This window comes from Oncorhynchus nerka, linkage group LG2 (genome assembly GCF_034236695.1).
Source record: "Oncorhynchus nerka isolate Pitt River linkage group LG2, Oner_Uvic_2.0, whole genome shotgun sequence".
Classification (NCBI taxonomy): Eukaryota; Metazoa; Chordata; class Actinopteri; order Salmoniformes; family Salmonidae; genus Oncorhynchus; species Oncorhynchus nerka.
The window spans coordinates 84,155,728-84,183,514 of NC_088397.1; the positions used below are offsets into that span (position 1 = coordinate 84,155,728).

The 27,787-nt window shown below is 42.8% G+C and overlaps 1 protein-coding gene across 3 annotated transcripts in view; it reads right to left on the reverse strand.

Annotated features, from left to right (window-relative positions):
• Window positions 1-25,218, reverse strand: part of LOC115143757 (myotubularin-related protein 14-like) — an 86,993-nt gene extending 61,775 nt beyond the window's left edge. The window contains exons 1-17 of one of the 3 annotated variants that reach the window (XM_065003932.1): window positions 24,373-25,218; window positions 23,520-23,668; window positions 21,545-21,653; window positions 19,564-19,639; window positions 18,911-18,974; window positions 17,866-17,988; window positions 16,380-16,453; window positions 15,825-15,895; window positions 14,649-14,723; window positions 13,670-13,736; window positions 12,968-13,053; window positions 10,036-10,112; window positions 8,957-8,993; window positions 8,512-8,582; window positions 7,952-8,019; window positions 4,194-4,329; window positions 3,743-3,922 (exon numbers count right to left, since the gene is read on the reverse strand). In XM_065003932.1, the coding sequence (XP_064860004.1) occupies window positions 3,743-3,922; window positions 4,194-4,329; window positions 7,952-8,019; window positions 8,512-8,582; window positions 8,957-8,993; window positions 10,036-10,112; window positions 12,968-13,053; window positions 13,670-13,736; window positions 14,649-14,723; window positions 15,825-15,895; window positions 16,380-16,453; window positions 17,866-17,988; window positions 18,911-18,974; window positions 19,564-19,639; window positions 21,545-21,653; window positions 23,520-23,668; window positions 24,373-24,513 (1,604 nt within the window). In that variant the 5' untranslated portion in view covers window positions 24,514-25,218. The remainder of the gene's footprint in view (window positions 1-3,742; window positions 3,923-4,193; window positions 4,330-7,951; window positions 8,020-8,511; window positions 8,583-8,956; window positions 8,994-10,035; window positions 10,113-12,967; window positions 13,054-13,669; window positions 13,737-14,648; window positions 14,724-15,824; window positions 15,896-16,379; window positions 16,454-17,865; window positions 17,989-18,910; window positions 18,975-19,563; window positions 19,640-21,544; window positions 21,654-23,519; window positions 23,669-24,372) is intronic. The other 2 variants (XM_029684238.2, XM_065003940.1) reach the window with 2 other exon arrangements.
• Between the last annotated feature and the right edge of the window lie 2,569 nt (window positions 25,219-27,787).

A 27,787-nucleotide genomic window follows, 5' to 3' on the forward strand; every position in this document is an offset into this window, starting at 1 on the left:
ACACACACAAAGAGAGAGAGAGAGAGACACACACACACACACAAAAAGAGAGAGAGAGAGAGACACACACACACACACACACAAAGAGAGAGAGAGAGAGACACACACACACACACACACACAAAGAGAGAGAGAGAGAGACACACACACACAAAGAGAGAGAGAGAGAGACACACACAAAGAGAGAGAGAGACACACACACACAAAGAGAGAGAGAGACACACACACACAAAGAGAGAGAGAGACACACACACACACAAAGAGAGAGAGAGAGACACACACACACACACACAAAGAGAGAGAGAGAGACACACACACACAAAGAGAGAGAGAGAGAGACACACACACACAAAGAGAGAGAGAGAGAGACACACACACACACACACAAAGAGAGAGAGAGAGAGACACACACACACACAAAGAGAGAGAGAGAGAGACACACACACACACACAAAGAGAGAGAGAGACACACACACACACAAAGAGAGAGAGAGACACACACACACACACAAAAGAGAGAGAGAGACACACACACACAAAGAGAGAGAGAGACACACACACACAAAGAGAGAGAGAGACACACACACACAAAAGAGAGAGAGAGACACACACACACACACAAAAGAGAGAGAGAGACACACACACACACACAAAGAGAGAGAGAGACACACACACACACACAGAGAGAGAGACACACACACACAACACACACAAAGAGAGAGAGAGACACACACACACACACACAAAGAGAGAGAGAGACACACACACACACACACAAAGAGAGAGAGAGACACACACACACACACAAAGAGAGAGAGAGACACACACACAAAGAGAGAGAGAGACACACACACACACAAAGAGAGAGAGAGACACACACACAAAGAGAGAGAGAGACACACACACAAAGAGAGAGAGAGACACACACACAAAGAGAGAGAGAGACACACACACACACACAAAGAGAGAGAGAGACACACACACACACACAAAGAGAGAGAGAGACACACACACACACAAAGAGAGAGAGAGACACACACACAAAGAGAGAGAGAGACACACACACACACACACACACAAAGAGAGAGAGACACACACACACACACACACAAAGAGAGAGAGAGACACACACACAAAGAGAGAGAGAGACACACACACAAAGAGAGAGAGAGAGAGACACACAAAGAGAGAGAGAGAGACACACACAAAGAGAGAGAGAGAGACACACACAAAGAGAGAGAGAGACACACACACAAAGAGAGAGAGAGACACACACACAAAGAGAGAGAGAGACACACACAAAGAGAGAGAGAGACACACACACAAAGAGAGAGAGAGACACACACAAAGAGAGAGAGAGACACACACACAAAGAGAGAGAGAGACACACACACAAAGAGAGAGAGAGACACACACAAAGAGAGAGAGAGACACACACACAAAGAGAGAGAGAGAGACACACACACAAAGAGAGAGAGAGACACACACACAAAGAGAGAGAGACACACACACACACTCAAAGAGAGAGAGACACACACACACACAAAGAGAGAGAGAGACACACACACACAAAGAGAGAGAGAGAGGACACACACACACACAAAGAGAGAGAGAGAGACACACACACACACAAAGAGAGAGAGAGAGACACACACACACAAAGAGAGAGAGAGAGACACACACACAAAGAGAGAGAGAGAGACACACACACAAAGAGAGAGAGAGACACACACACACAAAGAGAGAGAGAGAGACACACACACACACAAAGAGAGAGACACACACACACAGATCTCCTCTTTACAAAGCAGCATATTATTAAGCAGCACTGAGAGACTGCCACACATGCACTACTGAAGAGCTAGAATACAGGCCTGCTCTGTCACTCCATTAGAAAACACTGCCTCACCACAATGTCTCATGGACACGTGTGCCTCGGCCCTGAGCGTCTGGCCTGGGACAACCCCCTTTTCTCTCTGCAGATCGTCATACACTTGGGTTAGATTTTAAAATGTAACATGCAGTTATTCATTCACCTTTCATGCAGTTGCAGTCAATCCATTTACAAAGACAGGCAGACAGCCAGCCAGACAGGTAGCTAAAACATGGCATCCCTCTCATCATTGTGGTTGGAGCCCATAAACTGACGGACTGTGCTTGAGGTTGGTCTAGCAATTTACGCTGTCTAAAGCACATACAGTTGAAGTCGGAAGTTTACATACACTTAGGTTGGAGTCATTAAAATTGATTTTCAACCACTCCACAAATTTCTTGTTAACAAACTATAGTTTTGGCAAGTCGGTTAGGATATCTACTTTGTGCATGACACTCAATTTTCCAACAATTGTTTACAGACTATTACCAGATTATCTCACTTACAATTGACTGTATCATAATTCCAGTGGGTCAGAAGTTTCCATACACTAAGTTGACTGTGCCTTTAAACAGCTTGGAAACAGCTTGGAAACAGCTTGGAAAATTCCAGAAAATTATGTCATGGCTTTAGAAGCTTCTGATAGACTAATTGACATCATTTGAGTCAATTGGAGGTGTATCTGTGAATATATTTCAAGGCCTACCTTCAAACTCAGTGCCGCTTTGCTTGACATCATGGAAAAATCAATAGAAATCAGCCAAGACCTGAGGAAAAAAAATTGTAGACCTCCACAAGTCTGGTTCATCCTTGGGAGCAATTTCCAAACGCCTGAAGGTACCACGATCATCTGTACAAACAATAGCATGGAAGTATAAACACCATGGACCACGCAGCCGTCATACTGCTCAGGAAGGAGACGCGTTCTGTCTCCTAGAGATGAACGTACTTTGGTGCGAAAAGTGCAAATCAATCCCAGAACAACAGCAAAGGACCTTGTGAAGATGCTGGAGGAAACAGGTACGAAAGTATCTATATCCACAGCAGGAAAAAGGAGGAAAAGGGGGAGGCTTGAAAACCGAAGAATACCATCCCAACCATGAAGCACGGGGGTGGAAGCATCATGTTGTGGGGGTGCTCTGCTGCAGGAGGGACTGGTGCACTTCACAAAATAGATGGCATCATGAGGAAAGAAAATTATGTGGACATATTTAAGCAACATCAAGGCATCAGTTAAGTTAAAGCTTGTTAAAGTTAAAGCTTGGTCACAAATGAGTCTTCCAAATGGACAATGACCCCAAGCATACTTCCAAAGTTGTGGCAAAATGGCTTAAGGACAACAAAGTCAAGTTATTGGAGTGGCCATCACAAAGCGCTGACCTCAATCCCATAGAAAATTTGTGGGCAGAACTGAAAACGTGTGTGCGAGCAAGGAGGCCTACAAACCTGACTCAGTTACACCAACTCTGTCAGGAGGAATGGGCCAATATTATGGGAAGCTTGTGGAAAGCTTTGACCCAAGTTAAACTATTTAAAGGCAACGCTACGAAATACTAATTGAGTGTATGTAAACTTCTGACCCAGTGGGAATGTGATGAAAGAAATAAAAGTTGAAATAAATCATTCTCTCTAATATTATTCTGACATGGTGATCCTAACTGACCTAAAACAAGGATTAAACGTCAGGAATCGTGAAAAACTGAGTTTAAATGTATTTGGCTAAGGTGTATGTAAACTTCACACTTCCGACCCCATGCTGCACCTCTATTTCTGTTTCCACACTCATTTCATACCATTACCTTCTGAATAGACTGAAAATAAATCTTTCAAATAAAAAAAACTACGACTGACTTCTAAGTGAAGGCTTACCTTCTCCCGGGCACAGACATAGGACTGCTGCCTGCGCGCGTGAAACCCGTCTCTGATTGGTTGGAGGAGGAAGAGCTGGAGGACTTGGTTTCTTGACTGAGGGGGTGGGCCAGCCGCTCCTGCAGGGGGTTGGGCCGGTTCCACAGCACCGTCTGTGGGGACGAGTTTTGTCCCTTCCTCCTGGGAGGCCATAGAAGGTTTGACGTTATCTTACCCTTCATTTGGTATTACTTTTAGGCAAGTTGGCTGAGAACACATTCTCTCCATAGAAGTTACAACCATATTGGTCTTCGATGGATTTGATGGAAGGAAGACTTGTCAACATGACAACATATAGAGCAGGGCAGACACAAAGCGTCTGCTAACTAAATTATTTCATTAAGATAATTATTTTTATACTAACGTTACGGGTCACACCAATAGACAGACGGAGAGGGGGAGGAGAACTCACCAGCTGGAGGCTGCCAGGGGCTGGCCGGAAAACAGGTCCACAGCGTCGTTGGTGAGGCAAGTGGCTCCGCCCACGTCCTCCGTGATCAGAGAGAAGTCACTGCTCAGGCTGGTCACGCTGCCCCGGTCCCTGGACTCTGCAGCAATCACACGGGAGACACGGGTTTAGCGGATAGGCCATCAGACCAATCAGAGGAGAAACTAGTTGTAGGGGAGGTACTAATTAAAAATACACTGGAAGTTGCCAATTGTGACATTTTGTCAGGAATGTTGTCTGTATGTTGGTTCATGTATACGTTCGATATTTAAGAATTTTGTGTCTCATGAAACCACAAGAATTCTTAGTCAAACAATACATGCCTTTTGCCAGAGATATGGACAATAAGTCTGCCGTTTTAGGGGATCCCATTTGGCTCTGGGAATCATAACATGACAGCTAATGGTCAGAGACGTCATAGTAGGTGACAGCTTGTAGTCAAACCCAGCCTCAACCATTTACATGGAGACAAATAGGTCTGTGAACGCAAGAGTCGATATCAACAAACATAATTATTATGAAATGAGGTGGGTGGAAGCTGCGTTCACAAACTGGACATCTGGTGAATTGTTTCCAGTAGCTGTAAATGCAGCTCCGTGTATCATGTCGAGGGGACAAGACATAAAAGCTCATCATGTTAAATCAGAACTGAGGTACAGTGGGAATTCATACCATGGCTTTTCTGAAGTTTCTTAGCACCACTGTACAAACCTCTATCCTTATGTAATATATAATAATGAACTATCTAAAGTTCTCATTATTATGACATACCATCCTCATTAGCAGCAATACTAATTATTCTACCACACGTCTTGTGCTCCTTATAGGACACATTACTGCACTCTATACTGCTCTAAACTGTTAATCTCTGTATACCCGTCGCAAGACCCACTGGTTGATGCTTATTTATAAAAATTTAAAAAACTCTTAGGCCTCACTCCCCCCTATCTGAGATATCTACTGCAGCCCTCATCCTCCAAATACAACATCCGTTCTGCCAGTCACATTCTGTTAAAGATCCCCAAAGCACACACATCCCTGGGTCGCTCGTCTTTTCAATTCGCTGCAACTAGCGACTGGAACGAGCTGCAACAAACACTCAAACTGGACAGTTTAATCTCAATCTCTTCATTGAAAGACTCAATCATGGACACTCTTACTGACAGTTGTGGCTGCTTTGCGTGATGTATTGTCGTCTCTACCTTCTTGCCCTTTGTGCCATGTTTTATACTGCAACCTTGTCGCGCCGCTACCACGCCGTGTTGTCGCGTCGCGCCGCTACCACGCCGTCGCGTCGCGCCGCTACCACGCCCGTCGCGTCGCGCCGCTACCACGCCGTCGCGTCGCGCCGCTACCACGCCGTCGCGTCGCGCCGCTACCACGCCGTCGCGTCGCGCCGCTACCACGCCGTGTTGTCGCGCCGCTACCACGCCGTGTTGTCGCGCCGCTACCACGCCGTGTTGTCGCGCCGCTACCACGCCGTGTTGTCGCGTCGCGCCGCTACCACGCCGTCGCGTCGCGCCGCTACCACGCCGTCGCGTCGCGCCGCTACCACGCCGTGTTGTCGCGCCGCGCCGCTACCACGCCGTCGCGTCGCGCCGCGCCACGCGCGTCGCGTCGCGCCGCTGCCGCGTCGCGATGCTACCACGCCGTCGCGTCGCGCCGCTACCACGCCGTGTTGTCGCTGCCGCGCCGCTACCACGCCGTGTTGTCGCGTCGCGCCGCTACCACGCCGTGTTGTCGCGTCGCGCCGCTACCACGCCGTGTTGTCGCGTTGCCGCGCCGCTACCACGCGTGTTGTCGCGCGCCGCTACCACGCCGTGTTGTCGCGTCGCGCCGCTACCACGCCGTGTGTCGCGTCGCGCCGCTACCACGCCGTGTTGTCGCGTCGCGCCGCTACCACGCCGTGTTGTCGCGTCGCGCCGCTACCACGCCGTGTTGTCGCGTCGCGCCGCTACCACGCCGTGTTGTCGCGTCGCGCCCGCTACTACGCCGTGTTGTCGCGTCGCGCCGCTACCACGCTCGTGTTGTCGCGTCGCCGCTACCACGCCGTGTTGTCGCGTCGCGCCGCTACCACGCCCGTGTTGTCGCCGCGCGCCGCTACCACGCCGTGTTGTCGCGTCGCTACCACGCCGTGTTGTCGCGTCGCTACCACGCCGTGTTGTCGCGTCGCTACCACGCCGTGTTGTCGCGTCGCTACCACGCCGTGTTGTCGCGTTGCGTTGCTACCACGCTGTGTTGTCATGTGTTGCTGCCTTGCTATGTTGTTGTCTTAGGTCTCTCTTTATGTAGTGTTCTCTCTTGTCGTGATGTGTGTTTTGCCCTATATTTATATTTTATATTCCAGCCCCTGTCCCCGCAGGAGACCTTTTGCCTTTTGGTAGACCGTCATTGTAAATAAGAATTTGCCTAGTTAAAAAAGAAAAGAAACCTGTTTAATGAGCCACAGACTACCAAGTACATGTAGGTACTGTGACGTCATAAAATATTATGTAAGGGATAATCAACGAGGGGCTATAAGTTATATGGAACATAATGCCTGATGTGGAAGGTTTGTGCCACGACGCACTAGAGGAGAGTGTGAATTATCTCCCTATAATGCACAGCAATATTCAATGGCTATGAATGTCATTCTTACATGTTCTATATTTGAGCTGCTTTTGAAAGCAAAAGATTAATTTAAAATATTATTGCCATTGTTTAATTAGATTTTCATTGCAAGCTAAGAGGACTGATGGTTTGGATAGCTAAGCTAGCAAGTCAGTCAGTTTGGTTACCAAGGCAACTGCTGTAGCTATCTAGTAAACTTGCTAGCTAGCTACTTCAGTGCATTTCTATCGGCAAATGAACACATTTTCTAGCGACAAATGTGTTTAAATTATAGTCATTGCATAAGCGGGATAATCAACTTCGGGCTGTATGTGTTCTCTGGAAAATAATGCAGTTCTGTGGAAGGTTAGTCGTGGCACACATCTTTCAGATCATGCATTATTTTCCATAGAATACATAGCCTCTTGTTGATTATCCCTTTCATATAACAGGGATTTTCTGCCATTGAAATTCTTGCGGAGGGTCGCCTAACCGCTTTTTCAGGTCGCCTAAGTCCAAACTGTAAAGCTAAATTATAATATGGTATGGAAAAAAGATTCAGTGTCAAATGTAATGATTAAAACCAGGTATAAAATACGTAGAAAAGATAATGGACCTATATATTTTTTATAGTATAATCTTTGAAAACTAACAATCACCAAAATAAAAGTTAAGACACTCAGGGAGAATTGAAAATTCCCCAAAACAATTAATTTAGCAGTATAAATTTTGTTATTATGTTTGAGCAAAATAACACAGGATTAGCCATGGCAAAATGCATAACATTGCATGACATAAGCTTTAAAAATGCAAAAAAAACATCAACACCTAAGCCCCCTTTTGATGCAGAAAATAAACTGTTACAAATCGAGAGTTTGGGACTACAAGGTTCAATCTGCAAAAATATGATTGAGATAACTGGCTTTTAAGTTCCGAACCCTCATTTGTTTGAATGGTGTCAGCAATTTTTTTATTGTATTTTTTCTCTAACAACTTAAACTGTGGTATTTGTGGAGTACTACATGGCTAGAGAACATTGAACAGAACAAGGCTGTCAATAACTCAATTTGGTCAAAAACGCTGATAGAACCTTAGTCTCAAGCTCTTGAAATGTCTCCAGGGAAACAACTTACTCAACTGGCAGAGGTCGTCCACTGTGAAATCAGTGTCTTTGAAATTAGAGTTTTTCCTTCTGTGGAAACTGGAGAGAAAAAAGGATGCTGAAACAATACACACAGAGAGAGAGAGAGACAGGGAGAGAGAAAAAAGAAAAAAAAGAGCGAGGGAGGAGGGAGGAGAGAAAAAAAGTGAAAGAGAGCGAGCCATCAAAGAACAGAGAGAAAAAAAAAATCTTTCAAAAAATCTGTTTTGTCATAGTGGGAATCGGACCATGAAATAACAGCATTATTGCCCTGAGTGGCTGTATGTATACTTACAACTCTCCTGTTGAAACATTTAAAAGAGTGGCTTAAGGGCATTGTACACTGGGTGTACAGGCTGAATGACAATGTATGCGTCCCGAAATGGCACCCTATTCCCTATATAGTGCACCACTTTTGACCAGGGCCAATAGTGCTCTGGTAATGGTAGTGTACTATATAAGGACTAGGGTTTCCATTTCAGGGACGGACAATGTTTTATAAAAAGTGCATTTACATTTCAACCGTCTGTTGTTCCGTGACATTTCACTCACCTCGGTTTCTTCATGGCAGAGAACTTTTCTGAGACAATGTGCTTCAAAAAATTGAAGCAAAAAAAGAAAATCTGCCAGGAGGAATAGAAGGAGTTTAGTGTTGGAGATGAATTAAATACGTGACAAAATACTGCCCCCTAGTTTTGAAAAACATCCCCAAACACCTCACTTTAGTTGAAAATTGGAACATACTTAGTGAATAGTTACAGTAGTCTGGTATATCAGTTTCATAAAATGTATCAGACAAAGCTGTACTCTTATCTTTACAAGCCATTCAATCTACTTTGGTGCAGTAAATTCCTAAAAAAACTAATTCAAGAGGTTGGCAACAGTGTTTGAACTTGGGGGCAAGAACCATATTAACTAAATAGAAAAATGTATAATCAATGTTTTAATATTCCACACACACGCCATTGCATTAATATTGTGTTAGAGTACTACTGACCTCCTCTCCTTTGCTGAGGCGATCAGGTAGCATATGACTGTAGGAAACACAGACCAGATCGGTGACAATGATCGCCATCAAAAAAAATCTAGCTAAGAACCCTTTACTACATATGATTATGAGCCACCATCCCCAACCAACCTATTCAACTCCATCATACTTTCTCAATTCCTTTTCCTTTCGATTCAGTGTACAGTTTTCTCCATGCTACTGGTAACAATGTAGGTGTGCCAGTTATACTTTTACAATTTATATACTTATTTGTTCAAACAGTATAAATCTTAAGATCAAAGTGAAGATGGAGACTGCAAAGCAAAAAGAAGAGGATTCAGTTTAGAACTCATTGTTTACAAAAGTATACCAATAACAAATTGACCATCATTCCTCCTATCAGCTCTGACCTCTGGCTTTGAACCCGAATCAGTCAAGTTACCTTTCACATTTAAAGGTGAAACGAACAAATGAACCAACTCTCAATGGGAGTTTAAAGTTAGACCCAGCGAGATGACGTTGCCACGAGCAGCACTGCAGATATTGCGATTGGTACGATGCAAGACTTCGCTCTCACACAGTCACACTAAGTCTTTGCGCATGTGCACGGCTTCTCTTCACGCTGCAGAAAGGTTTAGCCTTGCGCTTCAACACTCTTAGTTGTTGTAGAAAACTACCCACTATGCCGTTTACTTCTAGCATCTAAATCATATCGCTGGGTCTACCTTTAAGTGATGGAGAGATAACACAAATCAATACAGACCACCACATCAAACCCGACAGTTGAAAAAAATGCCCAATTATGATGGATCGTGGGAAGGAAGAATGGAAGATGTGTGTGTACTATTCTTGGTTGGTCCCATCCCTCCTCCTTGAAAGCAGTCCCAGGAGTTTGGACAAGAATAATTACTCTATTGGGCTATCTGGAGGGCGGACGTTTTCTTTTTGACTCCATTTGATGAGTTAAACATTGGAGAGATGCACAGCGGTAATTATATATATATGAAAGAGAAGAGAAGGAGAAAAGAAGAGAAGAGGAAGAGAAGAGATGAGAAGAGGTCCATTGTGAGCTCAATGTGAATCCTTACCCAAAGAGGAACCAGTCGTAGGCGATGGTCAGATAGAGGATTTCAGCCGGCTCCAGACTGGCGTGGACGGCACCATCCTAGAAAAAAATTCATTCAAGAATGCAAATTAGCCTCAATGGGCACCACATGGTGGCACTGGCATGGTCGTTGGATTACGAGCTAGCCGCTATCCTGCGTCTATTTTTTTATTTCCGTTTGTAAGATATGATAGATGTAGTGAAAAGTGTCAGGTACAAATTCCTGGGTTCAAATATTATTTTGAAATCATTTCAAATACTTGAAGAGGCAATCAGCAATTGCTACATGGATTTTTGGGACATCCATTAAATGATATGTACCCATTGAAGAATTTAATTTATGAGCTTAATTTAACTGTCGTACCCCATCAGAGCCCAAAATATAAGTTTGTTTTACTCCAATATTCCTAAACAAAGTCAAATGTATACAAAACAATGCAGAGCCTGAAAACATGGTTAAAACAACAATGATGATATCATGGATGGTCAGTCCTTCCATCAGTCCTGTCTTTGAATTTGAGAGTGATTACATTTCTCTAGCCCTATCCTTCAGCTTTTTAGAGTGACAGTGGCAGAGAAAACACTTTGTTATTGTTTCAACCACTGATTGGCCCTTTAAGCTGGGCTTGATTGAGGTTCCCTGGTTTAATGGAACAGTCCCCAATCTGCCAAAACTCACCCACCAGACACTTTGGGCAAGCTAAAGCAAACGCTGAAAGTATTTAACAGATTTCAAATAGTATTTGAAATATGATGCATATTTATATGGCCAAACCTAATATTACATTTTAAATAAACGCAGACACTGAATATTGAATCTGGTGATTAAGCGGTGGGTCTTGAATCTGAATTCCATTTGCGTATGAATATATAAAATGGGAGGGGCACGGAAGGGTCAAAGCTGATGAATTAATTGTGGGATTACAGAACATTAATTTTGAAGAAGTGCCTTTGGAATTGAATTACAAAATGGATACCTGGTTGGCGGAGGTAGAGAGGTAGAGAGAGAGAGCAAGAGAGCGCAAGAGAGGTATATCGTATTTACGGTATACCGAGTTATTTGGAAATAACCAAGGGATGGTTTTTCAATACCGTTGAAACTATTTACATTTTTTAATACATTTGGATATGTTTTGCTACTTTTTATGTAAATACCTGCAGTCAACTTGTGCAATACATTAGGAGATAAAGCAGATTGCGTTCTTCATTTCACCGGTCACATCTTTCATTATGAAGAGTACAGGTAGTAACCAGTGACCTGGTGTTGGTTTACAAGCACACACACAATGTGCTAAATGCTCTGCAGTTGTGCATTTGGTTAGCTAATATAGTAGCAAAAGTATGTGAACATTTTATTCCCAAATCAGGGACATTAATATGGAGCTGGTCCCCCCTTTGCTGCTATAACAGCCTCCACTCTTCTGGGAAGGCTTTCCACTAGATGTTGGAACATTGCTGCGGGGACTTCCATTCAGCCACAAGAGCATTATGCCTGGCTCGCAGTCAGTGTCCCAATTCATACCAAAGGAGTTCGATGGGGTTGAGGTCAGGGCTCTGTGCAGACCAGTCAAGTTCTTCCCCACCAATAACGACAAAGCATTTTTGTATGGACCTCGCTTTGTGCACAGGGGCATTGTCATGCTGAAACAGGAAAGGGCCTTCCACAAACGGTTGCCACATAGTTATAAACACAGAATCATCTACAATGTCATTGGATGCTGTAGTGTCAAGATTTGCACAAGCATTTTGCTACACTCGCAATAACATATTCTAACCATGTGTATGTGACCAATAACATTTGATTTCCCTTCACTAGAACTTAGAGGCCAAGCCCAAACCATAAAAAAACTGCCCCAGACCATTATTACTCCTCCACCAAACTTTACAGTTGGCACTATGCATTGGGGCAGGTAGCGTTCTCCTGGCATCCGCCAAACCTAGATTTGTCCGTCGGACTGCCAGATGGTGAAGCGTGATTCATTCCTCCAGAGAACACGCTTCCACTGCTCCAGAGTGGCGACGAGCTTTATACCACTCCAGGCCGAAGATTGACATTGCACATGGTAATCTTAGGCTTGTGTGCGGCTGCTCTGCCATGGAAATCCATTTCATGAAGCTCTCGACGAACAGTTCTTGTGCTGACATTGCTTTCAGAGGCAGTTTGGAACTTTGCCTGAGTGTTGCAGCCGAGGACAGATGATTTTTACGTGCTTCAGCAGTCGGCGATGCCGTTCTGTGAGCTTGTGGCCGAGGCGTTGTTGCTCCAGCACTTACAACTGACCGGGGCACTTACAATTGACTTGTTGGAAAGGTGGCATCCTATGACAGTGCCACGTTGAAAGTCACTGAGGTCTTAAGTACAGGCCATTCTACTGCCAATGTGTTTGTCTATGGAGATTTATTGGCTGTGTGCTCGATTTTATACACCTGTCAGCAACGGGTGTGGCTGAAATAGCGGAATCCAAGTTGTTAGCTTCTTTCAAAATCAAGCTTTGCATGCCGGAAAGCAGAGAATCAGTCTCCTTCTGGATCATGAGCCTTGCTGTGTAATATTTGTTTTGAGGGTGCAGAAAACTGTGAGTAGCATTTTGTTGGTTACTTGTATACTTTTATGAGCTGGGATGTCTGTCATGAAAATAGTTTAAGTCAGAGACTATAAAATGTTCACAATGCAATCGTTAGCATTAAGTTAGCATTCCCTATGGGAATTAACATGTACTTGTTAGCATTGCTAACCTTTGGATTACAAAGGCTCAGTGGGTTTTGAAACTAGCGCCCCTTGTGAGCAATGCCGGAATTACCAAATACCCTGGTACGGCACAAGGTCGGTATGAAGGCCACCCAAGCCTAGGAGAGAAAAATAGAGAGAGAAACAGATGGACAGGAATAAAAGAGAGAGATAAGAGAACACTTACTGCCCAAAGCGAGAGACGCAGGAGGGACACGAAGAGAGGTGTCCGGTCCCAACCGGATATGCAGTGCACGAGGAGACCGCTCTCGTCTACAGGGAGCAAACCCAAGCACAACCAAATCAGAACCACTTAAGAAATTAAGGTTGACACAAGGTTTTATAGAGATTAGGAAGTGATGAGGAATAAAGCCCATGAACAAGACTAGTAGTTCAACATCTCAGAGACCCTCACTGGACCCTTTGAGATATGAGATAGGACTTAACCAGTCTTTTCTAGGTCAATTTACTTCCTGAAAGGAGCCAGACCCACCCACACCCCAGACACACCCACACACACCAGACCCCCCCCCACACACACCAGACCCACACCCCAATAGACCCCCCACACACACACACACACAGACCCCAGACACACACACACACACACCAGACCCACACACACACACCAGACCCACACACACACACAGACCCAGACACACACACACACACACCAGACCCACACACACACAGACCCACACCAGACCCACACACACACACACCAGACCCACACACACCAGACCAAACACACACACCAGACCCACAAACACACACACCAGACCCACAAACACACACACCAGACCCACAAACACACACACCAGACCCACAAACACACACACCAGACCCACACACACACACACCAGACCCACAAACACACACAGGCACTGACCGTCGCTGTTGATGATGTGAAGCAATAGCTTCAGGTAGTTCTGGGTCTGCTGGACCAGGTCCCAAGACTGAAACAGAGGAACACAGAGTTTCAACACGTTTTCATCTGGGGTGCACTAACATTCAGACAGACATGTGGAATAAGGAATCACATCAGCGCTATTCATGACATGTCTATCTGCAACATTCCACAACATTTGCCAAGTGAACGTGGCCCTGGTGTGGGGACTGCATCGCTTATAACCTAAACATATGCATTTAAACTAGGGCTGTCAAATGATTTTTGATTTTTTAAACTTATTTCAGAATTTGCTCTAATTGAGGTGTAATTTAAGATTTTTTTTATACAAAAATCATTACAAGAATATTAACGTCTTGATTTTGTCCAAAGTAACAGTTAGCCAAATCAGGTATATTGATAAAGCACACTTTCTTTAGCCTCAGTGTCAACTTGTTTTCACATCACATTGTTGTTCTTAGCTGTATAGATGATGTATAGATGCTGTATTTGGGATGTTTTCAAAGCTTTCAGACAATGTCATTAACCACAGTAATAAAAATAAAAAAGTATGATAAAATTACAAAACGTTGACTTCAGTTACCAGATTAGGTATAACAGACTGGATTTAAACCGTTTCTAGATTACATTTCAATCATTCAACAACTAGGTAACAAGTTGTGAAAACCACATATCACAGTTATAGCAAGTAAAACTTTCCAAAAAAAATCTGCTAATCAGCTAAATCTGAAAACAATGGAACAATGGACATAATAAATATCAAGACATTTTGTTTAACATGAGAAATTATTAGCCAGCAAACAGATGCAGCTTCATAACCCACCTACAGAGGTCACTGTGAGACCACTAATATCAGGAAAGACTCAGAATCACAGCTCGCTGAAGTATTGAATACAGTATAATTATGATTATATAGGGAAAATAGTAGATGCACCTGATATTCAGGTATTAGTAGACATACCTGATATTTACTCCAGTCTATATTCAAGTTCTTGGTAAAGCACACAGGGATTGTCAAAGGAGCATCCACAAAATCCTGTTGATGAAGGTTAACAATGAAACAGTATGTTTTGAGATCTGAGCTCCTATTCATAAAGCGTGCAAGAGTGCTCACCTAGGTTCAGTTTTGTCTTTGAGATCTGAGCTCCTATTCATAAAGCGTGTAAGAGTGCTCACCTAGGTTCAGTTATGTCTTTGAGATCTGAGCTCCTATTCATAAAGCGTGTAAGAGTGCTCACCTAGGTTCAGTTATGTCTTTGAGATCTGAGCTCCTATTCATAAAGCGTGTAAATGCTCACCTAGGTTCAGTTATGTCTTTGAGATCTGAGCTCCTATTCATAAAGCGTGTAAGAGTGCTCACCTAGGTTCAGTTTTGTCTTTGAGATCTGAGCTCCTATTCATAAAGCGTGTAAGAGTGCTCACCTAGGTTCAGTTATGTCTTTGAGATCTGAGCTCCTATTCATAAAGCGTGTGCTCACCTAGGTTCAGTTATGTCTTTGAGATCTGAGCCCTATTCATAAAGCGTGTAAGAGTGCTCACCTAGGTTCAGTTTTGTCTTTGAGATCTGAGCTCCTATTCATAAAGCGTGTAAGAGTGCTCACCTAGGTTCAGTTATGTCTTTGAGATCTGAGCTCCTATTCATAAAGCGTGTAAGAGTGCTCACCTAGGTTCAGTTATGTCTTTGAGATCTGAGCTCCTATTCATAAAGCGTGTAAGAGTGCTCACCTAGGTTCAGTTTTGTCTTTGAGATCTGAGCTCCTATTCATAAAGCGTGTAAGAGTGCTCACCTAGGTTCAGTTTTGTCTTTGAGATCTGAGCTCCTATTCATAAAGCGTGTAAGAGTGCTCACCTAGGTTCAGTTATGTCTTTGAGATCTGAGCTCCTATTCATAAAGCGTGCAAGAGTGCTCACCTAGGTTCAGTTATGTCTTTGAGATCTGAGCTCCTATTCATAAAGTGTGTAAGAGTGCTCACCTAGGTTCAGTTTTGTCTTTGAGATCACAATGAATAAGATAAATGGACAGGGGGACCGGATCCTACATCAGTAGTCCTAACTTCAAGACGCTTTGTATAGTTCATCTGGATGGATAGATATGAGGAATCTCAGAGATTGTGTGTGTGTACGTCAAACACAATACCTGATTCCAGTTGAATACTAGTCCCTCAGCGGTGTAGTCTCGATCTTTGTAGTCCTTAAAGAACTCACACCCTGGAGACACAGAGAGAGGGGTGGTGTTCATTAGACAGCGAACAGAAGAAAACAGAAACAGGGAGGATCCAATAAGAACCACTTGTTTCCGGTTTCAGTTGAAAACCGTGTACGCTAATGAATACAGCCCTGGTGTTGTGGTAAAGAAATGGTATGCATAGAGAAGAGTACAGCTCTCTCTCTCTGAGGAGGAGGAGTGTAGCTATAACAATAAGGATGTTGGAATGCATTGTAAGGCTTACCAACTGCCTTTCTGTTGTCTATGTAACTATTGTACATAAACTGTGTGTGGAAACCTACTTTTCCTAATAAAACCGACATTATAAAAAGTAGATAAAAAGTTAATAAATAAATGTATTTTAAAAATGTAGGGGGTTGGGTTTTAGAGAGATTTGGGTTTTACCTGGGTAAGGGTTAGGGTTTTACCCGGGTAAGGGTTTTACCTGGGTACGAGTTAGGGATTTTCCTGGATAAGGGTTTTTACCTGGGTAAGGCACAGAGAGCAGGGTGAAGTCTGCATATCGTTGAGCCTTATCCACCTTCTCAGACGAGGTGACACTGGACGACAGATCACATAAAAGAGTAAAGAGAGAAAATATTCCCAATGTGATGAAGCAGCTACAACATACCTGAAGCACTAACCTCATACTGAACATTCTTGTCTAACGGTGCGTATACATGACATGATTCCCAAATTAACTGTCACACATAGCAAGCACGCACATACATCAACATTACATAATAATAATAATTTGGGGGGTGCTTATATTTGTCCTGTTACACACTTGTACAAGTGTGAACTGAAAATGTGTGTCTTGCATATTCCAACTCCACCGAGACCCCCGGAGGGAGTGGGGTCACAGCCAGGGTCACCATTGTCCAGTGCCCCTGGAGAAATTGGGGTTAAGTGCCTTGCTCAGGGCACAGCGACATATTTTTTCCCCACCTAATCGGCTCTGGGATTTGTACCAGCGACCTTTCAGTTACTGGCCCAATGCTCTAACCTTGAGGCAACCTACCGCACACAATTACATCAAACAAGTACGCAGGCACCTAGGTAAATAAACACACACACACACAACCTTTTGACAAAAACACCGCCACACATGCAAAGGTCAACATGCAAACAAGGGTACACTTTAGGAGTCAGGTATATTACATAACATAATGCTACCAAAAGACCAACCTGTGAGTGTGTGTTGAATACATTAAGGATCCTGGCTGAGTGAGGACGTGTTGAATACATTAAAAATCCTGGCTGGGTGAGGGTGTGTTGAATACATTAAGAATCCTGGCTGGGTGGGTGAGGGTGTGTTGAATACATTAAGAATCCTGGCTGGGTGAGGGTGTGTTGAATACATTAAGAATCCTGGCTGGGTGGGTGAGGGTGTGTTGAATAAATTAAGAATCCTGGCTGGGTGGGTGAGGGTGTGTTGAATACATTAAGAATCCTGGCTGGGTGGGTGAGGGTGTGTTGAATACATTAAGAATCCTGGCTGGGTGGGTGAGGGTGTGTTGAATACATTAAGAATCCTGGCTGGGTGAGGGTGTGTTGAATACATTAAGAATGCTGGCTGGGTGTGTGTGTTGAATACATTAAGTATCCTGGCTGGGTGAGGGTGTGTTGAATACATTAAGAATGCAGGCTGGGTGTGTTGAATACATTACGAATGCTGGCTGGGTGGGTGAGGGTGTGTTGAATACATTAAGAATCCTGGCTGGGTGGGTGAGGGTGTGTTGAATACATTAAGAATCCTGGCTGGGTGGGTGAGGGTGTGTTGAATACATTAAGAATCCTGGCTGGGTGAGGGTGTGTTGAATACATTAAGAATGCTGGCTGGGTGTGTGTGTTGAATACATTAAGTATCCTGGCTGGGTGAGGGTGTGTTGAATACATTAAGAATGCTGGCTGGGTGTGTTGAATACATTAAGAATGCTGGCTGGGTGAGGGTGTGGGTGTGTTGACTTACTTTAGGCCAAACTTGACCTTCTTGTTCTCCACCATGAGGTCACAGATGTAGCGCACAGAGAGGTAGCGCAGCAGCTTGATGTCCAGACCCCGCACCTTGTCAAAGAGCTGAGAGTCCCCATTGCTGAAGAGAGACAGAGATGGTTGAGCAGAGAAGTACACAGAACCACTAACATGTATTTAGTATTTTCAGCATTCAATCAAGCAAGAAAAAGAAAGAGAGCGATAGGAGGGAGAGAAAGACATTGAGAAGGTGTACACAGAGAGAGCAATAGGAGGGAGAGAAAGACATTGAGAAGGTGTACACAGAGAGAGTGATAGGAGGGAGAGAAAGACATTGAGAAGGGCTACACAGAGAGAGCGATAGGAGGGAGAGAAAGACATTGAGAAGGGGTACACAGAGAGAGCGATAGGAGGGAGAGAAAGACATTGAGAAGGGCAACACAGAGAGAGCGATAGGAGGGAGAGAAAGACATTGAGAAGGGCAACACAGAGAGAGTGATAGGAGGGAGAGAAAGACATTGAGAAGGGGTACACAGAGAGAGCGATAGGAGGGAGAGAAAGACATTGAGAAGGGGTACACAGAGAGAGCGATAGGAGGGAGAGAAAGACATTGAGAAGGGGTACACAGAGAGAGCGATAGGAGGGAGAGAAAGACATTGAGAAGGGGTACACAGAGAGAGCGATAGGAGGGAGAGAAAGACATTGAGAAGGGGTACACAGAGAGAGCGATAGGAGGGAGAGAAAGACATTGAGAAGGGCAACACAGAGAGAGTGATAGGAGGGAGAGAAAGACATTGAGAAGGGGTACACAGAGAGAGTGATAGGAGGGAGAGAAAGACATTGAGAAGGGCTACACAGAGAGAGCGATAGGAGGGAGAGAAAGACATTGAGAAGGGGTACACAGAGAGAGCGATAAAGAGGGAGAGAAATAGTGCAAAGAAATTATGGTTTTAGACGTCATCACATTACCACTCAAATGTCTGTGGCATTTTGAGTATTGAATCAAGCAAAGAAACCAAACCCTCATGTGAAAAGACACCAACCCGGCACTGTCGTCCTCTGGAACCTCTGGCTCAGACTCTGCCCCCCATGTGTCATCAATCCCCCCTAGGGAGAGGAAGACGGAGACAGAGCTGCATCACGACAACAAAATTCTAAACTGGATTCATTTATCCGCAATAAAGGGACGTTTCAAATATCGTATACAGACACTTTCTTCAGGAAAGGGATGCATATTCAAAAACTGGCTTGGGTAATGGACTATAGCCAAACAAGTGAAAATACAGCAGCAACGTTTGATCTTATGAAAAATACTTTTTTTTTTTTTAAAGAAGGAGAAAAAAAGTAACAAATAATTCAAGAGCAGCAGTAAAAAGTGAGACGCTTGCTGACAAAGCAGTCGCTCTGACAAAGGTGAGTAGATCCAAACGTTAGCATTTCAGACACAAAAGTGAAACTGGGTGGAAGCAGTACATGAAAACTTACACTTTTGTAAATGGGTCCAGATTAAAATGTATCTGGTCCTGTATTCATAAAGCTTCTCAGAGCAGGAATGCTGATCTAGGATCTAGTTCTCCCTGTCCATGTAATCTTATTAACTATGATCAAAAGGGGAAAACTGACCAACCCTGAGACGCTTAGTGAACTATATTAAGAGTTTTCCTTGCTGACAAAATGTATTTTGTACCAGTCTCACCTGAGAAGATGTAGTTGTAGCCTGTGCGCCCATATAGCTCCCCCCAGCCTGCCAGAGTGGAAGAGCGACAGATATGCTGCAATGTAAGACAACAAAGGATTAGCACACACGCTGGTTAGCATACAACTCATCTCAATAGTCTAGAAACCTGTCAATCAAGCCTCCCTCTCATTGTTGTTTTTGACACAATCACTTCCTTGTTCAAAGGTGAGGAGTAAAATAAAAGCAACATATCCATCTTTTTTTTTTAAAACACATTTACATACACACATATACATACACAGTAGCCATCAAAAGTTTGGACATAGCTACTCATTCAAGTGTTTTACTATTTTCTACATTGTAGATTAATAGTGAAGACATCAAAATTATGCAATAACACGTTTGGAATCCAAAGACTGTTCAACAAATCAAAATATTTTATATTTGAGATTATTTAAAGTAACCACCCTTTGCCTTGACAGCTTTGCACATTCTTGACATTTTCTCAACCAGCTTCATGAGGAATGCTTTTCCAACAGTCTTGAAGGAGTTCCCACATATGTTGAACACTTATTGGCTGCTTTTCATTCACTCTGTGATCCAACTCATCCCAAACCATCTCAATTGGGTTGAGGTTGAGTGATTGTGGAGGCCAGGCCATCGGATGCAGAACTCCATCACTCTCCTTCTTGGTCAAATAGTCCGACAGTCCCACTAAGTGCAAACCAGATGGGATGGTTTTTTGCTACAGAATGCTGTGGAAGCCATGCTGGTTAAGTGTGCCTTGAATTCTAAATAAATCACTGACAGTGTCACCAGCAAAGCACCATCACACCTCCTCCTCCAGCTTCATGTTGGGAACCACACATGCGGAGATCATTTATCTGTTCACCTACTCTGCGTCTCACAAAGACACGGCTGTCGGAACTAAAAATCAAAAATTTGGACTCATCAGACCAAAGGACAGATTTCCACCGGTCGAATTGCTCATGTTTCTTGGACCAATCAAGTCTCTTCTTCTTTTTGGTAAACTTTTAGTAGTGGTTTCTTTGCAGCAATTTGACCATGAAGGCCTGCTTCACACAGTCTCATCTGAATAGTTGATGTTGAGATGTGTCTGTTACTTCAACTCTGTGAAGCATTTATTTGGGCTGCAATCTGAGGTGCAGTTAACTCATCATAGCGCTTGATAGTTTTTGAGACTGCACTTGAAGAAACTTTCAAAGGTCTTGACATTTTCCGGACAGACTGACCTTCATGTCTTAAAGTAATGATGGACTGTCATTTCTCTTTGCTTATTTGAGCTGTTGTTGCCATAATAACGACTTGGTCTTTTACCAAATAGGGCTATCTTCTGTATACCACCCCTACCTTGACACAACAGCTCATTGGCTCAAATGCATTAAGGAAAAAAATTACACATATTAAGAAGGCACACGTTTTAAATTAAATGTATTCCAGGTGACAACCTTATGGAACAGAAGTTGCGCAAGGCATTGTATCTCAGTGCTAGAAGCTTCACTACAGACCCTGGTTCGATCCCGGGCTGTATCACAACCGGCCGTGATCGGGAGTCCCATAAAGCAGCGCACAATTGGCCTAGCGTCATCCAGGTTAGGGGAGGGGTTTGGCCTGGGTAGGGAGTCATTGTAAAATAAGAATTTGTTCTTAACTGGCTTGCCTAGTTAAATAAAGGTTAAATAAATAAAAAGCTGGTTGAGAGAACGCCAAGAGTGCACAAGGCAAAGGCTGGCTACTGTGAAGAATCTCAAATATGTTTACCCTTTTTTGGTTACTACATGATTTCATATGTGTTATTTCATAGTTATGTCTTCACTATTATTCTACAATGAAGAAAATAGGAAAAATAAAGAAAAACCCTAGAATGAGTAGGTGTCCAAACTTTTGAATGGTACTGTATATAAATAATATATTTACATATAAATAAATATGTAAATAGATACAAATCTATATATATATATATATACACGAATCATACTTTGCCGTTGTAGAGGATGACAGGGCAGACAAACCTCCCTCTGCAGCGGGCCATCTTGCTGCGGTTCACCAGATCCTGCAGCTTGGTGATCTGGACTGTGCTCTCAAACCTAAGGAGACAGCAGCAGCATGATATCAAGCAACATACTCCTCACTACAGCAATAGATTTTCATTGATCTATTCTAACAAAGCAATATATGGATCCTCAATATATTTTCATTACAATGGAGAAATAAATTATAAAAATCAGCAATACATGGATCATCAATATACCAAATAGCAATATATCTTCATTGATATGTTAAAACAAAGCAATACCTACATGAATCATAGTCCTCAATATAGCAATATTATATAATGTAGCAAGTGAAAAATCCAATCAAATTGTATTTGTCACATACACATGGTTAGCAGATGTTAATGCGAGTGTAGCGAAATAACACATCAAACTGCCCCAATAGTCAGAGACTGACGGCGCACATACAGTCCAGTAAGATTGGCTCGGCGCCAGAGGTACAGGTTCAACCACAGTACAGTCAAAGCCCCTGGAGCAGCTTAGGGGTGAATGGAGGAGGAGGATGTCCCAAATGGCCTCCTATTCCCTATTTAGTGCGCTACTTTCGACCAGTGCCGAGAAACTAATTTGGTGTACCGTTTTATCTGTGGATTAATTGTCAGCGTAGAGGACCTTGTGCCTTTCAGGTAAAATAACAACCCAGTGTTTATATCAAAGGACAAATTAGTTAGCAACAGCAAGCTAGCTAGCTAATTTTCAATAAATGTTTAATGCTTTTCGACCGGTCCCAAAATTAATATAATTGTTTCAGAGTTTGTTTTGATATTTCAACCTGCGTGTCCTGATCGTGTCTGGTGTGGAAAAAAAATCAAAAATCAGCATGCGCGCGAGTGGTTTGGTCAGCATGTAACTCAACCCCATTTAGTATTCAGCGTTTTCATTTTAACATCCAAACTAATGGGTATTCTTGAGTGAGCTCATAGCCTAAAGCCCCTATTTAGTGTCAATCAACAACACAAACAATGACATAAAATCCATCTCACTCGTGTGTTTGTTAGCTCTAGATAACCTGGTTGGGCAAACATTTTATGGGTGTTTACATGAATTATTGAGTGGCTGTTTCCCCCGACTTATGAATTCACGTAGAGGGCAACTATGGGACAGGTCACAGACATACGGAAACATAACGCATGAAGGGAATACATTCTCCCCATGAACATGTTATCCAGTCTGACAAAATCACTTTTTTAAACCTCGAGACATCTTCCTCACTGTGTGACTCTTAAAAGCGTTGCGCTCCTCTACTCATAGGTCAAAAGTACATATTCTATTTCCGAACACATTCCAAAATAGAACGCTCCCATAACGTTTCCCATTTAATCATAAATATAATTAGAGAACCTCAGACATTTCCAACCCCCTCGGTGTCATGAATCATGAAGATGTGGACCGGACTACATTTAACCCAGTTTTGTTTTTTGTCCAATAACAAGTCAGGGCCTGTTTTCTTAATCCAGCTCAAATTAGAAAAGATCATCTCGGATCAGTTTAGCTTTGTAGATCATAATGAATAAGACTATAGGGACCAGGTGACCTGAGCCTAGATCAGCACTCCTACTCCAAGTTTACATTCATCATATCTGAATATGGACTGTGGACTATGGTACACACAAATAAACAACAGTGTAATTGGTGACTAAGTGGACTGAACTTTGTCTCAGGCTGTGACTGAGAATGTTACTGGCTGTCAAATCCTTGTTTGTTTCTTCAACTCCTCTCAAAGCCTATTGGGGGAGAGGATCCAAGGTCCCTCCCTCGGTCCTCCTCTCAAAGCACATTGGAGGAGAAGTTGAGGAAACAAGGACTGGGGAAACAAGGACTGGACATCTAGTAGGTCTAATATTTGCAGACACAGCCTCATTGATGACCTTGTTAAGGTAACGTAGGTAGGTACGGTACCCGTCTTTATGGAGCTCTGTACATTCATACTCCAGGAAGACCATCTGTCGGGGGTAGTGGCCACACACCTCCCCGTTGGCGTTGTGGATGACACTGTACTTGTAGTCTCGGCCAAAGAGCTCCAAGCAACGCTTCTCTATCGTCTCGACCTGTAAGAGACAAATATTCCAAAGTGGTGTTTGATAGACTTCCGTGAAACGCATAGGCACCCCCCACACAAAGAAGGAAAAACAGGATGTGTAGCTCAGTTAATTGGCCACAACCTGGGAAGAGCCAATGGTACAGTTGTCCCATGTCCCAAAATGTAGGCCTATTTTCAACCACCGCGGTTTCTGTCAACATTTAGGTGATGCTCATGAGAAACTGCAGACATACACATTAAAAGGTGGCTTGTGAAGGATTTCCTGCTGCGTGTTTGGTCACTTCTAAATCATATGAAATATAACCACTAGATTTATGAAGAATATGAACCGATATGCGTACCATCTCATCATTACCCCCAAAATAAGGACACCTTCCTTCATTGTATAGTCTTTGTTTGTTTGTGAGCAGTCTCTTTCTAGGGAGTTTTTCCTAGCCACCGTACTTCTACACCTGCATTGCTTGCTGTTTGGGGTTTTAGGCTGGGTTTCTGTACAGCACTTTGAGATATCAGCTGATGTACGAAGGGCTACATAAATACATTTGATTTGATTGCTGGCACTAGGCACTGCAGGCTGTTGTTTATTTGAAGCACGCGTAAAGGTAAGGGACGTTTGGCGGATGGCACACCATCTCGGAGTAAACACAAATGGCTATAATGACATAAAGAAATAACAGTTAAAAACATGTATGCTGAAGACCTCGGACTTACCCGTGGCGTGACTTCTTTCGCTCTGTACTGTATCTTCGAAAACAAATCTATCAAATCCGCTATTTCCTCAGTCTTTCTGCCTGATATCATTAGCCCGGAGTCCGTGAGACTCCCAGACACGGAAGGGAATGCAGACATCATCGTGCCGAGACCCACCGTGGGTTCTATCCGAACTCTTCCGCCCTCAAACACCGCAGCACCTTGGGAACGGGAAGACCCACCAGGCCATCCCTTCCCAGCCAGTTTCTTCCTGACTGCCCGCTTGAAAGGGCCGGAGCCGGGTATTCTCCCCGAATTCAGGGCACCGCTGTGCTGGTACCCTCTAGAAACAAAGATGTATTAACCAGCCAGCAGGCTAGCTAACCCTTCCGAGTAAAAATTGCCAGGCAAGCAGAATGTATAGTAATTTGTTTACGTGGCTAAGCTAGTGGTGGTGGATTTGGTTGGCTAGCTAAGGTAGCTGACGTTAGTTTAACTAATGTTAGGAAGTATCCACACTTAAAGTTAAATCCAACACACACATGACGTTTTTCCGGGAAAAATGAATGTTGACTGGTTTTTAGTCCTTGCCCTCATCACTCGTATGTTTGGTATTGAGCCTTTGTTGGCAGAGGAATACTCCGGGCGCCTGACTCAGGAAATCGCGAGGACTCCTGGCCTAGTCACGTTTCCTCTGTCATTTATTCATTTTCTCTCCTCTTCCCCAGTAATGACAAAAACATATTACCGGTTCCAAAACGATTCAAACGCGTATTTATTAGTCTTGATCAAAAATCACACGACTGTTGGAAGTGTTGCAATCCGTGAACTGTCTCAAGGAACAAGTGGTAAACAGGAAGTTGAAACCAGCACGTGACCAACATCGCCCCCTGAAATATATATATATATTTTTATTAACAACAAATCAATACAAAAAGTACATGGGGAACACAAGTGTATATATAAAGAATATACAAAGTACATTTGGGCTAGGGGGTACAATATCACATTACCTTAAGGGACATACACACATTTATAATTCTAACAGCTTTTTTGTTGGTAGAGTATTTCATTGTCTTAAAATATAGTTCCATTTATTTTTGTAAGGCAGTCAAATGTGGTGTTTTGTTTGTAAATGTACATTTGTGAATATGAAATGGGGCTAAAAGAATAATGATATTAATTACTTCAAATTGGGGCTAAAAGAATAATGATATTAATTACTTCAAATTGTTTCAACTTATTTCTATCATAAGTGGGTGGTCATTTTGGGTGGTTTCTGGGTGGTCATTACAAAATGTACAATTAGATTATTATTTTGTACTTCTTCATATAGTGGTTGGCAGGATAATATTTATGAATAATTTCAAAATAAAATTCCTTCCATGGTGGACCATGGTGCTTGCCTACGGAGCTGTGAGGGGAACGGCACCTCAGTACCTCCAGGCTCTGATCAGGCCCTACACCCAAACAAGGGCACTGCGTTCATCCACCTCTGGCCTGCTCGCCTCCCTACCACTGAGGAAGTACAGTTCCCGCTCAGCCCAGTCAAAACTGTTCGCTGCTCTGGCCCCCCAATGGTGGAACAAACTCCCTCACGACGCCAGGACAGCGGAGTCAATCACCACCTTCCGGAGACACCTGAAACGCCACCTCTTTAAGGAATACCTAGGATAGGATAAAGTAATCCTTCTCACCCCCCTTAAAAGATTTAGATGCACTATTGTAAAGTGGCTGTTCCACTGGATGTCATAAGGTGAAAGCACCAATTTGTAAGTCGCTCTGGATAAGAGCGTCTGCTAAATGACTTAAATGTAATGTAAATGTAAATGTTGTTAACAAGTAGGTATGTGTGTGGTACCATCCAAACTTTTTTCCAACAGACATTATCAATAAAACCATTCCAATAAGGCATGACATAATGTACAACATCCTTTTGAAACAAGGCTCTTAACAATCTATTGTTGTTGAATGGACTAAAAGAAAAACAAATCTTTCCTACTGATGAGTCAACAGGGTCAATGGAAGGTAGGCTCTGAGGGTCAGGTCTTGACACGTTCCTGAATAATAAAGCAACACCTGAGGGAATGGCATCTAAAACAATTGCAAAATCTTTAGGTGTTAGAGGGATCTTGTAAAGTGATAAGAATTCCTTATAATGTGGTAAAAGTCCCTCTGCATTTACAAGTTGGCTCACCAATAGGATATTATTTCAGGACCAATATTCTAAAAACAAAGAAGTATTTTTATACAATATGTCCTGATTATTCCATATATAATATCTGTGTGGAGAAAAATTATATTTATATTTTAAGGATCGTGACAAGAAAACCTGCCGATGAAAAGCATAGTTTCATTGGAACTTTGTCAATATTATAATTGCAAACCAACATGAAGTTAAAACCTCTATGGGATCGACGTCCCCCATGTGGGACAGTTGAGCTAACGTAGGCTAATGTGATTAGCATGAGGTTGTAAGTAACAAACAAAAAAATCCCAGGACATATACATATCTGATATGGGCAGAAAGCTTAAATTCTTGATAATCTAACGGCACTGTCCAATTTACAGTAGCTATTACAGTGAAATAATACCAAGCTATTGTTTGAGGAAAGTGCACAATTATGAACATGAAAATGTATTGATAAACCAATTAGGCACATTTGGGCAGTCTTGATCCAACATTATGAACAGATATGCAATGGTTCATTTGATCGGTCTAAAACTTTGCACAAATTGCGCCTGGGCTGGAATAATACATTATGGTCTTTCTCTTGCATTTCAAAGAAAATGGTATACATTTTTTTAAACGCATGTTTTTTCTTTGTATTATCTTTTACCAGATCTAATGTGTTATATTCTTCCACATTCATTTCACATTTCCACAAATGTCAAAGTGTTTCCTTTCAAATAGTATCAAGAATATGCATATCCTTGTTTCAGGTCCTGAGCTACAGGCAGTTAGATTTGGGTATGTTATTTTAGGTGAGAATTGAAAAAAAGGGTTAGATCCTTATTAACTGAAATCTAGGGGAGGTGCCATATTTCAGTTTGATAGAGCTGTTACCATTCGTATAGAGAGTCTTAATAGCCTTACAGAAAAAATCCCCAAAGCCAAATTTCTCAAGGGAGTGGAAGAGGAACTGATGCTTTATAAAAATATAAAAAATAATATGAAGCTATCCTCGGTTATTAGGTCTGAGTAGTTAAGTATGTCTGATATTGTTAGAAATATGTCTGTTCCTCATAAAGCCTGTGTTTCATCAATAATTGCATCCAGGACTTCTTTAATTATTTTTCAAGTAGTAAGGCTAATAAATTAGACATCACTTATTGATGAGCAGTGTTATTAACCCCCGAGTCATTGTTAGAGGGAGAAGATTGTTTTTAAAGTATTTTTAGAAACTTGTTCATTAAATTGTTCAAAAACATCCTA